We start from the raw sequence: 22,143 nt of genomic DNA, 5'->3' as shown, positions 1-22,143 counted from the left end.
CAGCCACGGACTGGAGTGGAGCGGCAACGTCTGCGGGTGGCAGCGGGCAGGCCGCAACCGCAGGCTGGAGTGGGGAGGCAGTAGCAACGGACAGGTCGCAACGGGCTGGAGTATAGCGGCAACGGCCGCGGGCGACAGTGGGCAGGCCGCGACTCCGGACTGGAGCGAAGCGGCAGTCTCCTGTCGGTAAGCTCGGTACCTCCTACCAGAAGGCCACTGTAAGTCTCCCCTCTGCCGCTGGCCTCCTCTCTGGTCACTGCTTGTGGCTCCGGCTCTCTGACACTCCCACAGTCTCCTGCTCCGTCTCTGCCGTTCTGCTGACAGACTCCCCTGCGTGTTCCCTGCCCCTTTTTATACTCGCCCCTCCCCCTGCTCTTCTGTCACTCTCAGCCGTCCACCTTCCTCCTCCGCCCCCCAGGTACAGTTCCCTTAGGCTGGTTTCACATTTGCGTTAAAACAACGCTGCGACCTGCGCCGTTAAGCCCCGCCCCGAGCCGGCTCCCTGCCCACCCCATCCGGGATCACCGCCTACTTTCGCATTTGCACACATGCGATCGGCGCACCCTATCTTTAGCATAGGGTGCGCCGATCATGCGCTGCCAGTGTGAAAGTAGCGTGCTGCGCACTTTTGACGGTGCGCCGTGCGCGCCGAAATGCAACATGCTGCATTTCGGCGCGCACGGCGCACCGTCAAAAGTGCGCAGCACGCTACTTTCACACTGGCAGCGCATGATCGGCGCACCCTATGCTAAAGATAGGGTGCGCCGATCGCATGCGTGCAAATGCGAAAGTAGGCGGTGATCCCGGATGGGGCGGGCAGGGAGCCGGCTCGGGGCGGGGCTTAACGACGCAGGGCGCAGCGTTGTTTTAACGCAAATGTGAAACCAGCCTTTGGAACCTAGATGGCGGTCCCCTTGGTTCTGGCCCGGACACTCTCCGGGGGCCCTCATTCCCACACACTGACACATTGCGATCTCCCCCTGCACATTCCTCTCCTAATATCAGCATCAGCTTCACTATCTCTGTCTGTTCCATAGAGATGATAGAGCTGATACTGTTATAAGCAGAAGGGAAGCTGGCAGGGGCTGATTGCTTTGTGTTGAGAAGGATCCTTCTAGCTTTGACCAGCAATGCAGTCTGCTTAAGACCTCCATCACACATCACATCCAGGTTATTCCTGGACAGGAAAAAACAGTACTGATGAGATCCTTGGTCTGTGTCCATGAGTCATTCGTATGTACGTGTTTGACAACCGCGTGTCCGTTTGCTGTCTGTGTTTATATCCGTGTAGCATCTTTATGCAGTTTGTGTGTCCGTGTGATATACTTACCGGCACCAGTTCACGCTGATTCCTGGTGCCGGCTGCTGAAGGCAGCTCTCATCATTATCTTTTGGTCTCCCTGAGATCAGCGCAATCAGGTGACAATGATGGAAGCAGTATTCAGGAGTAGCTGTGTCCCTCCTGTGTAAAATAAAAAATTGAATAAAAAAAAAAAAATTGTGTGGGCTCCCGCGTAATTTTCATAACCAGCACAAGGAAAGCCCACGGCTGAAGTCTCGTGTTAATAATCTGGGAAAAGGGGCAATATCTCAAAAGGTTCCAAGGCTATTAATAACAGTTCACAGCTGTTTGCGTGGCATTTCCTGGTGAATTTACGGGGGGACCTCAGAAAAAAAATGACAATGTCCCCCTATAAATTCAAATGAGCAAAAAATTAACAGCTGTAAGTTGATATTAATAGCCTGGGAAAGGGCCAGAGATATTGCCACGCCTTCCAGGCTACCAACATGAGTCCTTAGTCACCCCAGAAATGGCGCATTTCTAAGATGCACCAAATCTAGCGCTTAGCCTTGCTCGTCCCACTTGCCCTGTGGCAGCGGAAAGTGGGTTAAAAGGGTCGGAGTTGATGTCAGCTTTGTGGCATCTATAAAACGCCCCCATTACTAACCCCATAGTGAGTATTAAATAAACAAACAGCAAGAATAAAGTCCTTTATTTGAAATAAAATGAAACACCCTGTTTTACTCATTTATTTAAAAATAAAAAACAGTTATATTCTCCTTTACACCCAATCCATTAAAGCCTATGTCCCCTGTAAAAAAAAAAAAAAAAAAAAAAAAAAAAGCAAAAAACAAAAAAAACTAAAATCATAAACAAATTGTAATACGTGTGTCACCAGTGTGCACATGTTCGACATGCATTTTGTCCATGCTGCTGATAAAAAAGCTGACATGTCTGCAGGTATTTCTCACGGACATATGATCAGTGTGAATAACCTGACATGTGAGCACAAACCTTGAATAAAATAGGTGTGCATGTGTCCATATTTGTGGCCCTTAAAAAAACGGACCGCATATAGACATTAAAAACGGACGCGTGAAAGGGGCCTTAAGTGAATGGTGCTATACTGAGGCAGGCCAAAGGGGGGTACTTTACAGCTATGGAGAAGCAGGTGCACAGACCCTGTGTTCTGCAGTACACTGATAACCTTTTCCAGGATCAGCCAGTGCAAAGCTGTGAAGATTTGCATAAAAATTTTTTTCACTTGTTTTATATGTAATGAGTGACCAGTATACAGTATGTATACATATATTATATGGCCACATTCACACAATCAGTATTTTACAACAATTGTAATTGTAAGCCAAAATCAGATGTGGAACAGTCAGAGGAAAAGTATAATAGAAACACGTGCACCACAAGGCAAAATAGTAACATAAAGCAGCCTTTTCTGGCTGCCACCATGACAAGGTAGACTCTTTTAGCCTGGCCCTACTCTACTCTAACCTATTAAATATAATCTAATATATCCAATACTCTTTTTAGGTATATTTTTATATACACTGCTCAACAAAATAAAGGGAACACTTAAACAGAATATAATTCCAAGTAAATCAAACTTCTGTGAATCAAACTGTCCACTTAGGAAGCAACACTGATTGACAATCAATTTCACATGCTGTTGCGCAAATGGAATAGACAATACTGGAAATTATCAAGACGCACTCAATAAAGGAGGTGGGGACCACAGACCACATCTCAGTACCAATGCTTTCTGGCTGATGTTTTGGTCACTTTTGAATGTTGGTTGTGCTTTCACACTTGTGGTAGCATGAGACAGACTCTACAACCCACACAAGTGGCTCAGGTAGTGCAGCTCATCCAGGATGGCACAGCAATGCGAGCTGTATCAAGAAGGTTTGCTGTGTCTGTCAGCGTAGTGTCCAGAGGCTGGAGTTGCTACCAGGAGTCAGGTCAGTACACCAGGAGAAGTGGAGTGGGCCATAGGAGGGCAACAACCCAGCAGCAGGACCGCTACCTCAGCCTTTGTGCAAGGAGGAACAGGAGGAGCACTGCCAGAGCCCTGCAAAATGACATCCAGCAGGCCACAAATGTGCAAGTGTCTGCATAAACGGTTAGAAACCAACTCCATGAGGATGGTCTGAGTGCCCGACGTCCACAGATGGGGGTTGTGCTCACAGCCCAACACCATGCAGGACTCTTGGCATTTTCCACAGAACACCAGGATTGGCAAATTCGCCACTGGCACCCTGTGCTCAACACAGATGAAAGCAGGTTCACACTGAGCATATGTGACAGACGTGAGAGTCTGGAGACACCGTGGAGAGTGATCTGCTGCCTGCAACATCCTTCAGCATGACCGGTTTGGCAGTGGGTCAGTAATGGTGTGGGGTGGCATCTCTTTGGAGGGCCGCACAGCCCTCCATGTGCTCGCCAGAGGTAGCCTGACTGCCATTAGGTACCGAGATGAGATCTTCAAACCCCTTGTGAGACCATATGCTGGTGCAATTGGCAGTGGGTTCCTCCTAATGCAGGACAATGCCAGACCTCATGTGGCTGGAGTGTGTCAGCAGTTGTTGCAAGATGAAGGCATTGAAGCTATGGACTGGCCCGCCCATTCTCCAGACCTGAATCCGATTGAACACATCTGGGACATTATGTCTAGCTCCATCCACCAATGTCAAGTTCCACCACAGACTGTCCAGGAGTTGGCGGATGCTTTAGTCCAGGTCTGGGAGGAGATCTCATCTACAATGAGAATACTTCATTCATTCAGATCTAGGATATGTTATTTGAGTGTTTCCCTTTTTTTGAGCAGTGCATTTTTCTTTAAGAGAATGAGTCATACTTTTTATAAATGACCATTAAAACCACATGCAATGGACAAATACCATCACACCATGACCAGACCATATATTACCACCACATAGTTACTGAATATCACCGTGACTTGACCACATGATACCACCACATAGTGACCGAATAATACCACGTACAAGGAACAAATAGCATCACACTGTGATCAGATCACATATTACCAATACATAGTGATTGAATACTGCCACATACAAGGGAGAAATACAGCCACACCATGACCAGTTCACATATTATCATCACATAGTGACCAAATAATACCACATACAAGGAACAAATACCATCACAACATGACCAGATCACATATTACCACCAGATAGTGATTGAATACAACAATACTGATCATTAATAAAAAAACACAATACTAAGTGTCTTTATTGTTGTGAGTTCATTTTCCCCTTCACCGTTGATGTCTGATGAACTCCCTCTGCTGGTGAAGAGAGGTAGTGAAATTGATTGGGTTGGGAAGGACCTGTCATCTGAACAGGTGGAGCCTGATTGGACACCCGGAATCACTGAGTGGGTATAAGGCAGCCGACGCCCAACAGGGGTGCTGGTGATCCTTTCTGCTCTGAGCTCTTGCAAACCAGTTCAGTACCTGTCTGCTGAAAGCTAAGTATTTGCTCTCTTATTTTTCCATGAGATATTGTCTGTTTACTTAGTGTTTGTGTTCTGCCTGCCCTTGTTGGTACAGGCTGAGCTCCATTTTTGTCTCTGGTCAAGTTGATCTTTTGCTCAGTCTTCAGAATATACCTGAGTGCTGATAGTGTTTTTGAAGTCTAGTGAATTCAGGGCCTTTTTTCTATCAGACGTGTTGGACATTATTTTGGCAGAATTTTTGCGGATTGCAGCCAGCATCTTTTCTGTCCTTTCCTATTTAGTTAGTTGGGCCCCATCGTTTGCTCAACCTGTCTTTGTCTGTGTTTGTGTTTTCATCTGCTTTTCACTGACAATACATGTTGGGGGCTGTCTATTGCTTTGGGGTCTGCTCTGGGGCAGTTTAGATTTCCCCTTTCTTTCTTTAGGCTTATTTAGTTCTCCGGCTGTTAACGAGGGGTCTAGGGCACCGTAGGAACCCCCCACGGCTACTGTTAGTTGTGTGAATAGGATCAGGGGTCTGCAATCCGATAGCTACCAACCTCTCTGGTTTTCTGGACTTAGCTTGTATTTTTGTTTTTTCCTCCTTCGGTGACTCATGCATAACACTTTATACACAGGAGCTCTGTATTTACTCTCAGGGTACAGGTAATACAGTGATCACCGATGACATTATACACAGCAGCTCTGTATATAGTATCAGTGTACAGGTAAAATGGTGATCACCAGTGACGTTATACACAGGAGCTCTGTATATAGTGTTAGTGTACAGGTAAAACAGTGATTACCAGTGACATTATACTCAAGATCTCTGTATATAGTGCCATTATACAGGAAATACAGGGATCACCAGTAACCTTATAAACAGTGATATTATACACAAGAGCTCTGTTCATAGTATACAGTGTCAGTGTACAGGTAATACATGGATCACCAGTGACATTATACATAGGACCTCCGTATATAGTATACAGTGTATAGTGTCAGTGTACAGGTAACACACTCACCAGTGACATCTCTAGCTGAAGTCCTTCATCTTTGCTTCTCTTTTTCATGCAGCGCAGACTGCCATTACTTCTTCCAGCAAGGACTCGTCTCTGCATAATATAACACATGGCTACCTAGAGCACGGCTTCCAGAGCACATTTCACACTTTTTCCCTTTTCTTCTACACTACACATCTAAATACAGACATACACCCACCATTAATATATAATTAGTTATCATGTTAATCCATCATTCCAAATATAAATCTCAATTCACATATGTGCCCCCACTAACTATACATAGCCACTTTCCCCACCTAATATATAATATAAATTACCATCTGTACTCTTTCCCCCAATTCATTACTGATCACTGCATCCTCAGTGCCCCCCACTATGCACCTCCCACTTTAGCCCTAACCCTGATTCAGTATATTTACATGCTACTTCCGCCCCAATTCAATGTCATGTATTTCTCTCCTACACACTATTATCAGCTCTCACCCACACATTCAATACATCATTTACTCCCCACCCTCAAAATTCATCATTATTTGCTCTACCCCAGGTCGTCATTTGCTCTCCTCACTGCCCACCTTCAATTCAATTGTCCCCTATACCTCACACTCAATTGATCATGTGCAGTCCCCCCACTTCATCATGTGCAGTCCCCAAATGCATCATGTGCAGTCCCTCCCCAGACACACTTCATCATTTGCAGTCTCCCCACTTCATCATGTGCAGTCTCCCAATTCATCATGTACAGTCCCTCCCCAGACACACTTCATCATTTGCAGTTCCCATCACACCCCACTTCATCATGTGCAGTCCCCCTCTCCACACTTCATCATGTGCAATCCCCCTCCCCCACTTCATCATTTGCAGTTCCCATCACACCCCACTTCATCATGTGCAGTCCCACTCTCCACACTTCATCATGTGCAATCCCCCTCCACCACTTCATCATTTGCAGTTCCCATCACACCCCACTTCATCATGTGCAGTCCCCCTCTCCACACTTCATCATGTGCAATCCCCCTCCCCCACTTCATCATGTGCAGTCCCCCCTTCATCATGTGCAGTCCCTTCCCAGACACACCTTCATCATGTGCAGCCCCCTCTCCTCTCACCCATTTAATTCATTTTGTAAAAAAAACAAAAACATTTTTTATACTTACCGTCCTGACGATTCCCAGCAGGCGCATCTCTGCTTCTTGAGTCCGGCACATGTTGGTGCATACATGATGACGTCATCGCGCACAAACCGTCACCTGACCAGACATACAGAGAAGACAAGGAGCGGGAGTTGCACAGCCATCAATATTAGACGGCCGTGCACAGCTCTGAAAAAGCTCCCGGGCCCCAGTGCCGACGCATGCGCCGCAGCGCACAGCACTTTAGTGCACGATGGGGCCAGGTGAGCAGAAGCTCAAGAGTGGGGCCCCGGACATGCGGGTTCCCCTGTACTGCTCACTTGGCTCCATACAGCAGTCAGGGCAGTAATGCCCTGATGGCGGCCCTATATATGTGCATGCTGCCTAACAGGAATTTTAAAAGATCATGTGACTTTGTGTTCTAAAAAGGTGTCCAATAAAATACAGTGGGTACGGAAAGTATTCAGACCCCTTTAAATTTGTCACTCTTTGTTTCATTGCAGCCATTTGGTACATTCAAAAAAAGTTCATTTTTTTCTCATTAATGTACCCCATCTTGGCTGAAAAACACAGAAATGTAGAAATATTTGCAAGTTTATTAAAAAAGAAGACCCTGATGAAGCCACGGAGGGTGGCGACACGCGTCGCGTCTCTGCTCCCCCTTTGCTCACTCCACATGGGTCTTTTTATTAGATGAATACCATTCTGTTTCATTATATACGGGTGGTTCCTCTCAGCTTATACCAAGAATCTCTGTGCACTCAGTCACTGCACTATTTGGTGCCTGGCCACATTGGCTCTCATGCATTTTATCTTTTCAAAATATCAGCTATAGGTAAGCTGCTCAGGTTATTTTGTGTGGACGCACTTGCATGTATTTTTCCCTGTGTGTAATCTTGTGTAGTGCAGTCACAGGCGGCTTCCAGCAGGTTGGCCAAAAAGGCACATCTTTACTACTATCTAAGTTGTTCTTATTTTAACAACATGATGTATATGTGTGTAAATGTTGTGCACAGGTTTACTTCAGATGGTATGCTGTTTATATGACCATTAGGTCGTTACTTAAATTTCCATTTATTGTGGAGTCAGGTTTAGGGGGTTGGTTCTATTATGAGCCTAGTGATAATTGTGTTACCGATTTTAATGTTTTTAAATGTTTTTTGTATGTTCATCTGTGTCCAATAAACTTTATATCTGTTTGCTATAATCCATGTCTTTGGTGATCCCCTTGTATGGCCTGTTCCTTTTTTCTTGAGTATTTATGCAGAAGAGAAGAGTAAATTTTTCTGTAGGGGAAGGATTAGACATGGATATAGCAGTTATTCGGGTCACGACTACAGTCCTGTCCCTCCCTTACATCTTCTCACACTTATTCCCCTATACTGTACAGAACCCTCACACTTTCCCCCATATTGTCCTCTCACACATACAGTGGGGACAAGAAATATTTAGTCGGCCACCAATTGTGCGAGTTCTCCAAACAAATCTTGCCAAATCAGACAAGGTGATTTTCTGGATTTGTTCTCTCATTATGACTCTCATAGTTGGGGTCTACCTATGATGTCAATTACAGGCCTCTTTCATCTTTTTAAGTGGGAGAACTTGCACAATTGGTGGCTGACTAAATAAATATTTTTTTTTTCCCCACTGTATGTCCACCTCACAAGAGTACCCTCATGAATAAAATTCCTATTTCTTCTGCTACATTGTATGGTTTACATTACGGCTCCTCGATGGCGCAAGAGTTACGTGTACAGTATAATCAGCTGATCTGATCATGTTGCTGATGTGGTCCTGACATGGAACTTCTGGCAGTCACAGCTTCCATTGAAATCATGTCTGAAAGATGTTAGTTCATGTCAATTATACTTGCATTTTACTTGCTGTCTGAGATGACTGCCAGTTTCATTAACAGCTTAAGGGGTGGCAATAAGCCGCAGCCTGGGAGACATACTGGCCTGCCACTTTAGGTGGCTCAACAGCGCCCCACTACTGGCTACACCTGGGGCGAAAGCCCTGCTCACCCCCTTCATAAACGCACCTCTGTGCTATGGGAGATACCTTTCAATTACCTAGAGTTAGGAAAACAAAACCACGAGCAGCCCTGGACTTGTCTAGTCTATTCCCATATTGCATGGCCTTATACTCTAAACATATTAGAGTATATGTTTCAGAGAAAAATATACCTGGCTCCATTATTCAGCCAGGCTCTAATTAATGCTGCCCATCTTTTAGTTAGCAAGAATCAAATGACAAGTTCCCTTTAATGTGTATGGTAGGGTCCACACTCTCCCGAATGGCAGATATTGGGAGAAAGTTATGGAGCTGTAGTATTCAGTCTTGGTCAGCAGGTGGAGCCAATGCTTTAATATTATTTCACTTCCTGTATAAAATGGTATTGCTGAAAAGCAAAGTATGGCAATAGGGTGTCCATTTTACATTAACAATAGTTATGCAGGTAATATATTTTTGATACGCAGTTACACATTATTTAATAAACAAACATGCGAATGTTGGTTTCAGCTGAAAAGATATTACACATCCATGATTTGATTTTACAAATATTTTTTTTAAGAAAGCAGCAACACATCATAATAACAGTACATTTTATGTGTTTGACATATTAATTTTATTTTTTTCCTTATTTTAACAGATTCCTGTCTTCAGAGGATCAGAGACAGCTATCCTAGGACAAAATATCAATGCTTCTTATTTTCATGGTATAGATGGTCTAGGAGATGTACCTGATGCCAGTGCTCCTGGTTTGGAATTTATTGAGAAGGAACATGCTGTTGATGCTATGATACGACTTGCATCTGAGAATCCCGGCAAGGTACCATCAATGGAAATACAATTAATTGTAAAAAGCCCTGATATCCTATACTGTGTATGACTGGCCCCTAGTTCGCCTTAAGTGCAGAGGTGGAGATTTCAGTGTATGCGCTCCTGAGAATCAGATAGCAGAGTATTCGTGTACCGCTGGAAGCCATACTATATATGGGCACCATCAGTAATGACCAGTGAAAAAAATTGTACTAGGCTCCTTATAAAACATTAGGTTTCAAATTATTTTTATGCCAAATGGGAATGAACATAATACAATGCTGTGGATTAGACTTTCCTTTACCTTGGGCAAAAAGCCTCATGTGCAGTTTTCACCCTTTGTCTAAATACAGCCCAGGCACAGTGGCTCATTGGTGCTCCATCTAATACACTGGAGAAAATAAGTATTTGATACACTGCCGATTTTGCAAGTTTTCCCACCTACAAAGAATGGAGAGGTCAGTAATTTTTATCGTAGGTACATTTCAACTGAGAGAGACAATCTAAAAATAATAACCAGAAAATAACATTGTAAGGAGGTGATATGAGGTCCAGAGAGGTAGGTCTGTGTCATCAGCATAGAGGTGATACTGAAAGCCGTGAAACTCTATGAGCTGTCCCAGGATCAAGGTGTAGATGAAGTAGAGCAGGGGTCCTAAAACTGAACCTGGGGGGGCACAGACAGATAGGGGGTGAGATGAGCAGGTGGTGTGCGAGGGGGAGACACTTAATGTCCTGTCTGTTAGGTATGAGGAGATCCAAGAAAAGGTCAAGTCTGTGATGCCAAGAGATGAGAGTTGTAATTGGGAATAGACCACTGTGTCGAAAGCAGATGACATGTCCAGGATGAGGAGGACAAAGTAGTGTCGCTTGGATTTGGCGATTAGTAAGTCGTTGTTGACTTTAGTCAGGGCAGTTTCAGTGAAATGGTGTGGTCGGAAGCCAGATTGTAAGTGATCAAAGGGGGAGCAAGAGGATAGATTTGAGGACAGTTCAAAATAGACGTGGTGTTCCATTAGTTTTGCAGCATAGGGTAGAAGTGATATGTGGCAATAGCTATACAAAAAGGATGAGTCAAGGGAGGACTTTTTGAGGATGGGTGTGATCGAGGTATGTTTGAAGCATGAGGGGAAGACAATAGTTGTTAGTGACAGGTTGAAGTTGTGGGTTAGTCTTGGGATGAAGACTGTTATAAGGTTTGGAATGAGGTGGGATGGGATGGGTCAAGTTCACAGATGGTGCAGATGATGAGAAATGATTTGGAGAGTAAAGAGGAAAGTTGATCTTCCGTAATAGTGAAATTGGTTTTGGAGGAGGAGAGTTGAGTAGTTATGAGGAGGGGCTGTGGGGACTTTAGGTAAAAGCTCTGCCTTATGTTGTCAATCTTCTGCTTAAAGAATGAGGCAAAATTTTCAGCTGAGATGTGTGGATAGGGAGGGGGAGCTGGTGGACGGAGGAGAGAATTGAAAGTACTGAATAGCTATTCAGTGTTGTGAGACAGGGATGATATGAGAGATGAGAAGTAGATTTGTTTTACTGCAGTGACAAATTGTGCAGCATTTTGACCATTTCTGTAATTGAACGGATTACTTGACTCCCTTTCTTTGGCAGCTGCACGTGGGTATGACTTGTAGATGAGGGCCAGAATGTGCTCCAGTGGATGGCAAGCTCAGCATCAAGTGACCTCTCCTCCTCTTCCTCCACCTTAACATTACACACAGTACAGTTCTCAAAAGTGCCACCCCAATTATCCTTGTTTAGCCGTGTGTCACAACTCTCCAACAACCGAACTGACTGTGAGGAACCACAGATGGGCAAGTCTTCAGAGCTGTTAGTGGGTCGCCCTCCCAGGGCTGTGGGGTACTCGGTACCGGGCCGGTCTCTCAGAGGGAGGTGTCACCGCAGCGGTGACCCGGTCTGTGGCCCTGGGCGCCCATGTAAAAGGGGGTTGAGAGATGGGAATAAAGTTTGTGAGTGGATGATTCGTGACGCCACCTGTGGTGTTTGGCAAGGAAGGTGTTAAGTCAATGCTGCAAACAGATCCTCTGGGACAGATGGTGTGGTGCAGCAATGATGTTGTAGCCCTCCACAGGCAGGGCTGTAGTCCCAGGGCAGTGAGGATAGGTGTTTAGGAAGAGGGTGCAGTGTCTGGCACAGAGCTGTAGCAGTGCTGGAGATGTTGTAGGAAGGAAGCAAGGACACAACAGGGTGCAGTTTCTTTACCTTTACTTTGCTTGGTAAATGCAGTCCAGGGTCAAGATTACAGATGGTACAGGAGCTGGCTAGCCTGGAAGCAACTCAGGAATCTCTCTGTGCAGATGGGTTATGTAGTCTCCTTCCTAGCGCTTACTTGAGGGACATGCAGTACTGTGTTACACTGAAGTTCCTCCTTGTTTCCTTTTAGATCTACCTCGTATGGCAGACAGCTGTAGCCTTCTATCTCTTCTTTTGGCTCACCCGTCGCTGTTGTGCCTCCGAGTCTTATGTGGGAATAGAGCATTTACAGCTTCCTATTCCTCTGGTTTCTGTTGCAGGAACGTCAGTATCCATACAACCTTGGAGACCAGGCTCCAGATCATGCGCTATCACTTGGAGTGAGCTCTCTATTCTCCGCTCAACCTCCAGCTTCTCTCTCCACGTCTACACACATTGCCCTCCTCACACTAACTGACTAATTTCCCCTTCCCGGCCCCCAGAGAGCAGCTCTTCCCCCAGTTTTGGGTTCAGAGCTCCCTCTGCTGGCCTGGAGTGGGAGCTGTGTTGTATGCTGTGATTAACTGCCAGAGAGACCCTTCATTGCTTTCAAGCCTGACATCACCCTCCCTAGGAGGAAGGCAATGCCACTGTGGCGACTATACTCCTGGGGGCGCCACATTCCCCCTAGCGCAATTCAGTACTCCCAGACTGAAGGAAGACATGTGAACAAATTAACAAACAATTATAAATGTACAAGATTTAAGAAAAATGAAAAATTACCAAAACCAAAGCTCCAAAAATAGTCCTGTGACGATTAGTCCATGCGTCAATGTCCATGGTCCACTTCCTGAGCAAATGGTAAACTATGTACAAAGGTAGTTTTGACCACACATAGTCCTGTGGCCAAAATGTCCATCAAAACAAACTAGAATATTCAAAAAGAGGGTTCTTACAGAGTCTCTGTAGGCACAAAACTTAAACGTTACATATATACATACAATTTAACATTTACATGAACTAATTTATACACGATATCTGAGGGGTGGAATACCTTGGGTACTACGGACAGACCTACGTAGCACTGGTGTTGTTGGGGATCTCACTGGTTGTCTGGTGCTAACCATTGGGGTAGTGTGTACTGTACTGGCTACAATACTGGTGGTTCTGCGTAGCACAGGGATACTAGATTTCCTAGGACCACTTCTACTCACTGTGGGTAAACTGGGTAGTAGCAGTCTGCAAACTCTTAGACTCACCATGGGCATGACAGATTCACCACTGGCAACGCGAGGATTCTCTGGCTCCACTGCTGGTGTGGCATCTGCTACCTGAGCTTCCTGATTTTCAGAGTTCTCGAGTCACTTCTTCTTGCACTACCAGTTGGGGAAAGGTCAAAACTGGCACCACTATGGCATTATTTGCTCGAGTCCTATTTGCAGGGAATTCTCCAAGTACAGTGCTGACCTTTTCTTCTTCCTCTATGGGTTGGATGTTGCTTTGCTCTTCCATTCTTTTTTTAACTGGTCAGGGCACAATTTCAAATGATCCCTTGATACTGCTGCTGAGGTTTCTCCCCCATCCTTACTGATAAGGCACACCTTGGTGTTATCGAAGTTTGATGGTAAGATGGTGTAGGGTTCAGCTTCCCATTGGCCATCCAATTTATGCATCCTCCTCTTCCTTTTTAGGACTTGTTCTCCTGGTGACAAGGGAACTGCAGGTGAATGGTGATTGTAGTGCCTTTCTTGTTTTTGTCTTGCCTGAGCTAGACTCTTTTCTACACACTCTTGTACTCTTCGATACTCTTGCTGCCTCTGTGTCCCAGTCAGCATCTGGTGATGTCACCTCAGTTGTAAGGACTCCCATATCCAAATCAATAGACAGCTTACCAGGCCTCGCTCTCATTAGGTAGGCTGGAGTGCAGTTAGTGGAATTCACATGAATGTGGTTGTAGATGTCTACCAGATCTGGCAACTTTTCTGGCCACAGATTCCTCTCTTCCAAAGGCAAGGGCTTCAGTAGATCGATCACCACCTGGTTCATCTTTTCACACATGCCATTGGTCTGTGGATGGTACGGTGTTGTCCTGATCTTCTTGCAACTGTACAAGTTACAGAATTCCTGGAACACTTCTGCCTCAAAAGCTGGACCTTGATCTGTAAGCACTCACTCGGGATATCCGTGTGGTCGACAAAAGTGCTGTTGGAATGCTCTGGCTGCTGTCCTCGCTGTTTGATCCTTGACAGGCACGACTACCAGGAATCTCGAGTAGTGGTCAACGATGGTAAGAGCATAAATGTAGCCTGAATGGCTTGGGACCAGCTTCACATGGTCCAGGGCGACCAACTCGAGTGGCTGATGGGTTACTATTGGCTGCAAAGGAGCTCGCTGGCTGTTACGGTCCTTTCTGCACAGGTTACATTGTCCACACTCCCAGCACCAATTTTCAATGGCTTTCCTCATACCAGCCCAGTAGAATCTCTCTCGGAGCAAGGCCTCCAACTTCTTCCATCCGAAGTGTCCAGCTCCATTGTGGTATGCTTCCAAGACCATTGATGCTTCCCTCTTTGGGACTACCACTTGCCAAACCAACTCATGAGTGCGGGCATTGATACTCCTCCGACACAGCTTTCCTTCATAGATGAACAGCCGGCCTCTTTCCTTCCACAACTGCTGGGTTTCTTCAGGAGCATCCGACTCTGGGCGTGAGTCAGCTTGTGACAGTAGCTCCTTCACCAGGCGGACTGCGGGGTCGCTATCCTGTGTTTCTGCCCAGTCATGATGAGGCAATGGATTTAGGGTGGCCTCTTTCAAGTCAGACTGTCTGTTTCTCACTCCTTGGGCACGATGGGCCGCAATTGGCCGGTGGAAGGCAGGTAACTCGATTTCTTCAAGTGCCTCAGGGTCTTCTCCTGCATCTGGCAGATTAGGCATTCTGGACAGTGCATCAGCATTGGCAATCTTTTGCCCTGCTCTGTACTTGATGGTGAATTCATAGTTAGACAGCCGAGCCATCCATCGCTGCTCCAGTGCACCTAGCTTGGCAGTTTCCAAGTGAGTCAACGGGTTGTTGTCCATGAAGATGGTAAACTTGGCTGAAGCTAGGTAATGCTTGAATCATTCAGTCACAGCCCAGACTATGGCGAGGAACTCCAGCTTGAAGGAACTGTAGTTGTCAGGGTTCCTTTCAGTGGGACGAAGCTTCCTGCTGGCGTAGGAGATCACCCTTTCTTTGCCATTCTGTACCTGTGACAGTACTGCTCCAAGTCCCACGTTGCTGGCATCAGTATACAACACAAATGGTTGGTCATAATCTGGGTAAGCCAGAACTTCATCTCCTGTGAGAGCCATCTTCAGTCGAGTGAAGGACCTCTCCAGCTCCTCATTCCATTCGAATGTAGGACTCTGCTTTCTGGCCTTCTTGGGCTGACCCACCAGAAGATTTTGCATAGGAGTGGCTATCTCAGTGAAGCCTTTGATGAACCTTCGGTAGTAGACTACCAGCCCGAAGAATTGACGTACTTCATGGAGGTTGCTGGGCTTCTGCCAGTCCTGGATGACTGTGACTTTGTCAGGATCCGGTGCCACACCTTCTGCACTCACTACATGACCGAGGTACTGAACCTTGGGCTTCAGGAGGTGGCATTTGGCAGGCTTCACCTTCAGGCCAAAGTTGGACAAGGCTTCAAACACCTCAGCCAGGTGCTTCAGATGGTCTTCATAAGTCCTGGAGAAAACAATGACATCATCAAGATACAACAGGAGTGTCTCGAAGTTCTTGTGCCCAAGACAGCATTCCATTAGCCGTTGCAATGTCCCTGGAGTGGTGCAGAGCCCGAATGGCATGTAGTTGAACTCACAGAGACCCATTGGGGTGGTAAACGCTGTTTTCTCCTTGCCTGCCTCTGCCATGGGAACCTGCCAATACCCTCTAGTGAGATCTAAGGTGGAAAAATAGTTAGCAGTTTTAAGTGCAGCTAATGACTCCTCAATTCTGGGTAATGGGTAGGCATCTTTATGTGTAATGCTGTTAATTTTTCTGTAATCAACACACATTCTCATGGTACCATCCTTCTTTTTCACAAAGACTATTGGGGCTGCCCACGGGCTACAACTGTCTCTGATCACCCCAGTCTCCTTCATTTCCCGCAACATACCTTTGGCACACTGGTATTGTGTTGGGGGTATAGGCCGGTACCTTTTCTTTTATGGGTGGATGATCTCCAGTGGGGATATGGTATTGAACCCCTTTTGCCTTCCCAAAATCTATAGGGTGTTTACTGAATACCCGCTCATACTACTGAGTCACTCGGTAAACCCCATTCTTTTGGTATGAAGGAGTGGAGTCAGTCCCCACCTGCAGTTGCTGGCACCATTCCTCCAGCTGCTTTACAGAGCCATTGTCCTCCACCTGGTCGGATGAGACCAAGGGCTCTTCTGCCTGCATTGCATTGTTACTGACAGTAAGCAGCTTAGCAACTGTGGCATACCGAGGTATTGTGGCCTCCTCCTCCCCACAATTCAAGAGGCGTACAGGTACTCTCCCTTTGTGGACATCAACTACCCCTCTGGCTGTCAGGACAGTGGGCCGGCTATCAGAGTACACTTGCTCTACCATTGCCTGGCAATCTTTTCCTCTGAGGCCTATGGCTGCCCGACACCAAATCAACATTTCACATCTGGGGGGTATTGCAGTTGGGAAAGAATCACTCACTCTGACGCTGCCAATTTCTTCGCCAGAGAGTTCTACCTGCTGTCTTTTTATCAGGGCCCTGATCTCCTTCTGCGGGACTCGTTGTTCACTGGAACCAGCAGTCTCAGCCACCTGCTGCAACAAGACAATAACCTCGGAAAGACAGTTTTCAATCACATTGGTACCAAGAGTCATCATTGGGTTACATTCTCGTCGATCAATATCCACAACTATCAGACCTTGAGATTTTAACTCTACTCTCCCCACATTAACAGTAATTTCTTTACATCCTACTTGCGGTAAAGACTGACCATTGCTGGCAACTCCTGTAAGTTCTTCACTTGGGCCGCGAGTAAGTTCAGAATCAGCCCAATACCGCTTGTAAAGGATATAGGGCATAGTTGTCACCTGGGAGCCAGTGTCCAGCAAAGCGTTCATGGGGATACCGTCAATCACCACTGGGAGGACTGGTCTCCCTCCAACATACTTGGCTCGCCAGTTCTTTGGGCCTTGTGGTCCTACTCCTGGTGGTTGGCCCTCTGCCCCAGGGGTTGCTCGTTTAAATAACAGAATCTTGCGATGTGGCCTGCCTTGTGGCAGTGACGACAGATGGGACGTCCGTCGTGGTCATAGCGATCGTTGGTTCTCCCTTGGAGTGGCGGGATCCTCTTCTTCTTTAGCCACGGGACATCCTCTGGACGAGGCGAGCTGGATCTTCTCCTTGGAGGATACCTGCAGGGACTGCACGGTTTTAGCAAGTGCAGCCATACCCTTGGTCAACTCCTGGACCTGAAGACGCAGTTCTGCAGATGGATCTTTGTCCAGAGTCTGCATCAGCCTCCACAGGGATGGAAGGGTGAGATGTTGCTTCCTGGTGGTATGTAATCGCTGGGCGCCTAGGGGGCGCTGGACGGCTGATATTTGGTTCATGCAGCACCCGGATAGCCCTGTCTTTGAAATCAGCAAAGTCTGGGTCAGGGTTTTGTAGGGCTATGATGCGCAGCTGTGCTCTGTGGGTACTTGATAGGAGTCCCTCAATGAATTGTTCCTTTAACAGTCCGTCTCCATCTTTCACACTGTCTGGGTCAATCTGCTTGACGGCTCACAGCGCCTCTTGCATGTTAAGAGCATAGTCCCGTATACTGTCCTGCGCTTTCTGCTTACACCCAAAGATTCTCATCTTGATTTCAGCGGCAGTGCGGGTATCAAAGGTGCTTCTTAGCTTAGCCAGGCTCTTTTTAACAGTCTCCTTATCAGGGTCCTGCCAGGCTTTTACTTCTTCTCTCTGTGCTGCACCTGTTAGCTGCCCAATAAGGATGTTCACCTTCTGGCTTTCAGACAGAGGATACACTTCAAACAAACTGCACAGTCTCTCTTTGAAGTCACTCAGGCTAGGTGACTCCCCTGAATACTGCGGTAGCCATGCTGCTCCCGGTATGTAAGGCATAGACAGCGGCATTATGGGGACCGCTGCGGTGGGTGCTATTGGAGCCGCAGCCGCGTTGGGCCCTGCATCTTGCGGCGCTGAGGGGTTGGTGGGGGCGTCCGCCGCTGCATCGGCGCATGCCTCCGACATTCTCTTCCCCTCCTAGTTAACGTTAGCCAGGTCCCGGCGGCAGCTTTGCAGGCTGGATGATCGGGGCTGCAGGCCTCCGCTTCCCACTTCTCGCACGCTGTCACTTCCCGCGCGGGACTTCACTTGTTGGCGCTCTTCAGCTGGCTCCACCCACGATGGCCCGCCTCTTTGGTTTCCCGCGCGCCAAGCAGCAGTGTAATGGTGGTACTTTCACAAACAGTCTATAGCACACAACACAGTCTCTGGCACACAGGACCTGGGGACACCAGGCTCCGTAGATCCTGTTCGTGACGCCAAAATGGGTCACCCTACCAGGGCTGTGGGGTACTGTACTGGGCCGGTCTCTCAGAGGGAGGTGTCACAGCAGCGGTGACCCGGTCCATGGCCCTGGGCGCCCATGTAAAAGGGGGTTGAGAGATGGGAGTAAAGTTTGTGAGTGGATGATTCGTGATGCCACCTGTGGTGTTCGGCAAGGAAGGTGTTAAGGCGACGCTGCAAACAGATCCTCTGGGATAGATGGTGTGGTGCAGCAATGATGTTGTAGCCCTCCACAGGCAGGGATGTAGTCCCAGGACAGTGAGGATAGGTGTTTAGGAAGAGGGTGCCGTGTCTGGCACAGAGCTGTAGCAGTGCTGAAGATGTTGCAGGAAGGAGGCAAAGACACAACAGGGTGCAGTTTCTTTACCTTTACTTTGCTTGGTAAATGCAGTCCAGGGTCAAGATTAGATGGTACAGGAGCTGGTTAGCCTTAAAGCAACTCAGGAATCTCTCTGTGCAGATGGATTATGTAGTCTCCTTCCTAGCGCTTACTTGAGGGACATGCAGTACTGTGTTACACTGAAGTTCCTCCTTGTTTCCTTTTAGATCTACCTCGTATGGCAGACAGCTGTAGCCTTCTATCTCTTCTTTTGGCTCACCCGTCGCTGTTGTGCCTCCGAGTCTTATGTGGGAATAGAGCATTTACAGCTTCCTATTCCTCTGGTTTCTGTTGCAGGAACGTCAGTATCCATACAACCTTGGAGACCAGGCTCCAGATCATGCGCTATCACTTGGAGTGAGCTCTCTATTCTCCGCTCAACCTCCAGCTTCTCTCTCCACGTCTACACACATTGCCCTCCTCACACTAACTGACTAATTTCCCCTTCCCGGCCCCCAGAGAGCAGCTCTTCCCCCAGTTTTGGGTTCAGAGCTCCCTCTGCTGGCCTGGAGTGGGAGCTGTGTTGTATGCTGTGATTAACTGCCAGAGAGACCCTTCATTATGGACAACCGCAATAATTCAGTATTTAAATTCATATGCCTTGGAGAACACAGTCACACAGTCAAGCGTGCAACAAAATGCAACATGTTGTGTTTGACGCAGTTCGGCGCAGTGTCAAAACGACCCATGCGCAGGCATCCACACACATTCGCATGGCCTGCGTACCCAATGTTAGATAGGTACACAGGATGCATGCCAATGTAGGTGGAGATGAATGGAAGAGGTGTGGCAGTGGGCGGGGCTTAACAGAGGAAGTCCGCAGCTATGCTCAATGCAAGTGTGAAACCAGCTTTAGACCATGTATTCATCGCTGCTGGTGGTGTCCTGACAGATAAGAGAATCTGCCTGTCCCGTGATAGTGTAGACCGTCTTACTTTCATCAAGATGAACGAATCATGGACCTCCAATGACTTTTGCACTCTAGTTGCAGACTGGGTAGACTAGGTGATGGTGTTGCTTTTATTGTGCTGCATTGATCTCACATTATTGCAGTCAGTGACAGCTTTGTTGTGACTTCTGTGCTTGCTGTAGCTACTGCTGCTGATGTTTCAATTTTATAAAATGTTGGGTCTCAATCTGGTGGGTTGCCTGTAGTGGAAGGGGTGTCAGAGCCCCATTATGCTATTTCTACTCTAGGGAAATTGACTGGAGAAAAACTGGTCGCACTAAATACACTACTCAAAAAAATAAAGGGAACACTTAAACAGCAGAATATAATTCCAAGTAAATCAAACTTCTGTGAAATCAAACTGTCCACTTAGGAAGCAACACTGATTGACAATCAATTTCACATGCTGTTGTGCAAATGGAATAGACAACAGATGGAAATTATTGGCAATTATCAAGACACCCTCAATAAAGGAGTGGTTCTGCAGGTGGGGACCACAGACCACATCTCAGTACCAAGGTTTTCCAGCTGATGTTTTGGTCACTTTTGAATGTTGGTTGTGCTTTCACACTCCTGGCAGCATGAGACGGACTCTACAACCCACACAAGTGGCTCAGGTAGTGCAGCTCATCCAGGATGGCACATCAATGCGAGCTGTGGCAAGAAGGTTTACTGTGTCTGTCAGCGTAGTGAGCAGAGGCAGAGGCACTACCAGGAGACAGGCCAGTACACCATGAGACGTGGAGGGTGCCATAGGAGGGCAACAACCCAGCAGCATGACCGCTACCTTAGCCTTTGTGCAAGGAGGAACAGGAGGAGCACTGCCAGAGCCCTGCAAGATGACCTCCAGCAGGCAACAAATGTGCATGCGTCTGCACAAATGGTTAGAATCCGACTCCATGAGGATGGTCTGAGTGCCCGATGTCCACACACCATGCAGGACGCTTGTCATTTGCCACAGAACACCAGGATTGGCAAATTCGCCACTGGCGCCCTGTGCTCTTTACAGATGAAAGCAGGTTCACACTGAGCACATGTGACAGACGTGACAGAGTCTGGAGATGCCGTGGAGAGAGATATGCTGCCTGCAACATCCTTCAGCATGATCGGTTTGGCAGTGAGTCAGTAATGGAGTGGGGTAGCATTTCTTTGGAGGGCCGCACAGCTCTCAATGTGCTCGCCGGATTAGCCTGACTGCCATTAGGTACCAAGATGTGATCCTCAGACCCCTTGTGTGGTTGGCCCTGGGTTCCTCCTAATGCTGGACAATGCCAGACTTCATGTGGCTGGAGTATGTCAGCAATTCCTGCAAGATGAAGGCATTGAAGCTATGGACTGGCCCGCCCGTTCCCCAGACCTGAATCCGACTGAGCACATCTGGGACATCATGTCTCGCTCCATCCGCCAATGTCACATTCCACCACAGACTGTCCAGGAGTTGGCGGATGCTTTAGTCCAGGTCTGGGAGGAGATCCCTCATGACAACATCCACCGACTCATCAGGAGCATGCCCAGGTGTCGTAGGATTTCAAACAGGCACGTGGAGGCCACAAACACTTCTGAGCATTATTTCCTTGTCTTGAGGCATTTCCCCTGATTTGGATCAGCCTGTAATTTGATTTTCCACTTTGATTTTGAGTATCCTTCCAAATCCAGACCTCCATGGGATATTAATTTTGATTTACATTGATCATTTTTATGTTTTCTTGCTCTCAACACATGCCACTATGTAATGAATAAAGATTTGCAGCTGCGATATTTCATTCAGTGATATCTACGATGTGGTATCTTAGTGTTCCCTTTATTTTTTTGAGCAGTGTAAATATACACTTAAATGTGGCCTTGTTTCCAGAAGATGCTATTAGCACTCACTAACTTATTTTTTTTTAAATGTGGACTCATGCATGGCAAAAAATATTACCAGCACAAAATATTTTTCTGGAGAAATGTGGCCTTATTTCTGGACCGCAGTATTACCACAAAGGATTCATATTCTGAAATGAGGACTCTTGCCTAGGCTAAAATATTACCAGCACACCAGATTATTCTGCCAAAATGTGTCATTGTTTCAGGACAATGGTATTAATACAAGAAATTTATATTTTCAAATGTGGCCTTCTGATTTGGCACTTAAACACAGTTTTAGCACAAGCAATTTGGAGTACGTAATGGGGCTGCCACACAGTTTTTGCACAATCTAGTTCGATGCTGGAAGATTGATTTTTCACACAAGTTCACGTCCAGCACTAGATCAGAAGTGACCTCTCTGCGCTGACATGGAGCAAATGGTCAAAA

General features: G+C 46.9%; 1 protein-coding gene across 7 annotated transcripts in view; it reads left to right on the top strand.

Moving 5' to 3' along the window:
• Positions 1 to 22,143, top strand: part of LOC141052858 (nucleoside hydrolase-like) — a 74,312-nt gene that overhangs the window by 37,294 nt on the left and 14,875 nt on the right. For all 7 annotated transcript variants that reach the window (XM_073550167.1, XM_073550169.1, XM_073550171.1 and 4 more), the window contains one exon: positions 9,568 to 9,747. In XM_073550167.1, coding sequence (XP_073406268.1) covers positions 9,568 to 9,747 — 180 coding nt within the window. The remainder of the gene's footprint in view (positions 1 to 9,567; positions 9,748 to 22,143) is intronic.

This window comes from Dendrobates tinctorius, unplaced genomic scaffold (genome assembly GCF_039654945.1).
Source record: "Dendrobates tinctorius isolate UK_male_01 unplaced genomic scaffold, ASM3965494v1 ptg000163l, whole genome shotgun sequence".
NCBI classification, from domain to species: domain Eukaryota; kingdom Metazoa; phylum Chordata; class Amphibia; order Anura; family Dendrobatidae; genus Dendrobates; species Dendrobates tinctorius.
The sequence above is the reverse complement of the archived record's forward strand: the minus strand, read 5'-3'. Positions and strand labels throughout refer to the sequence as shown.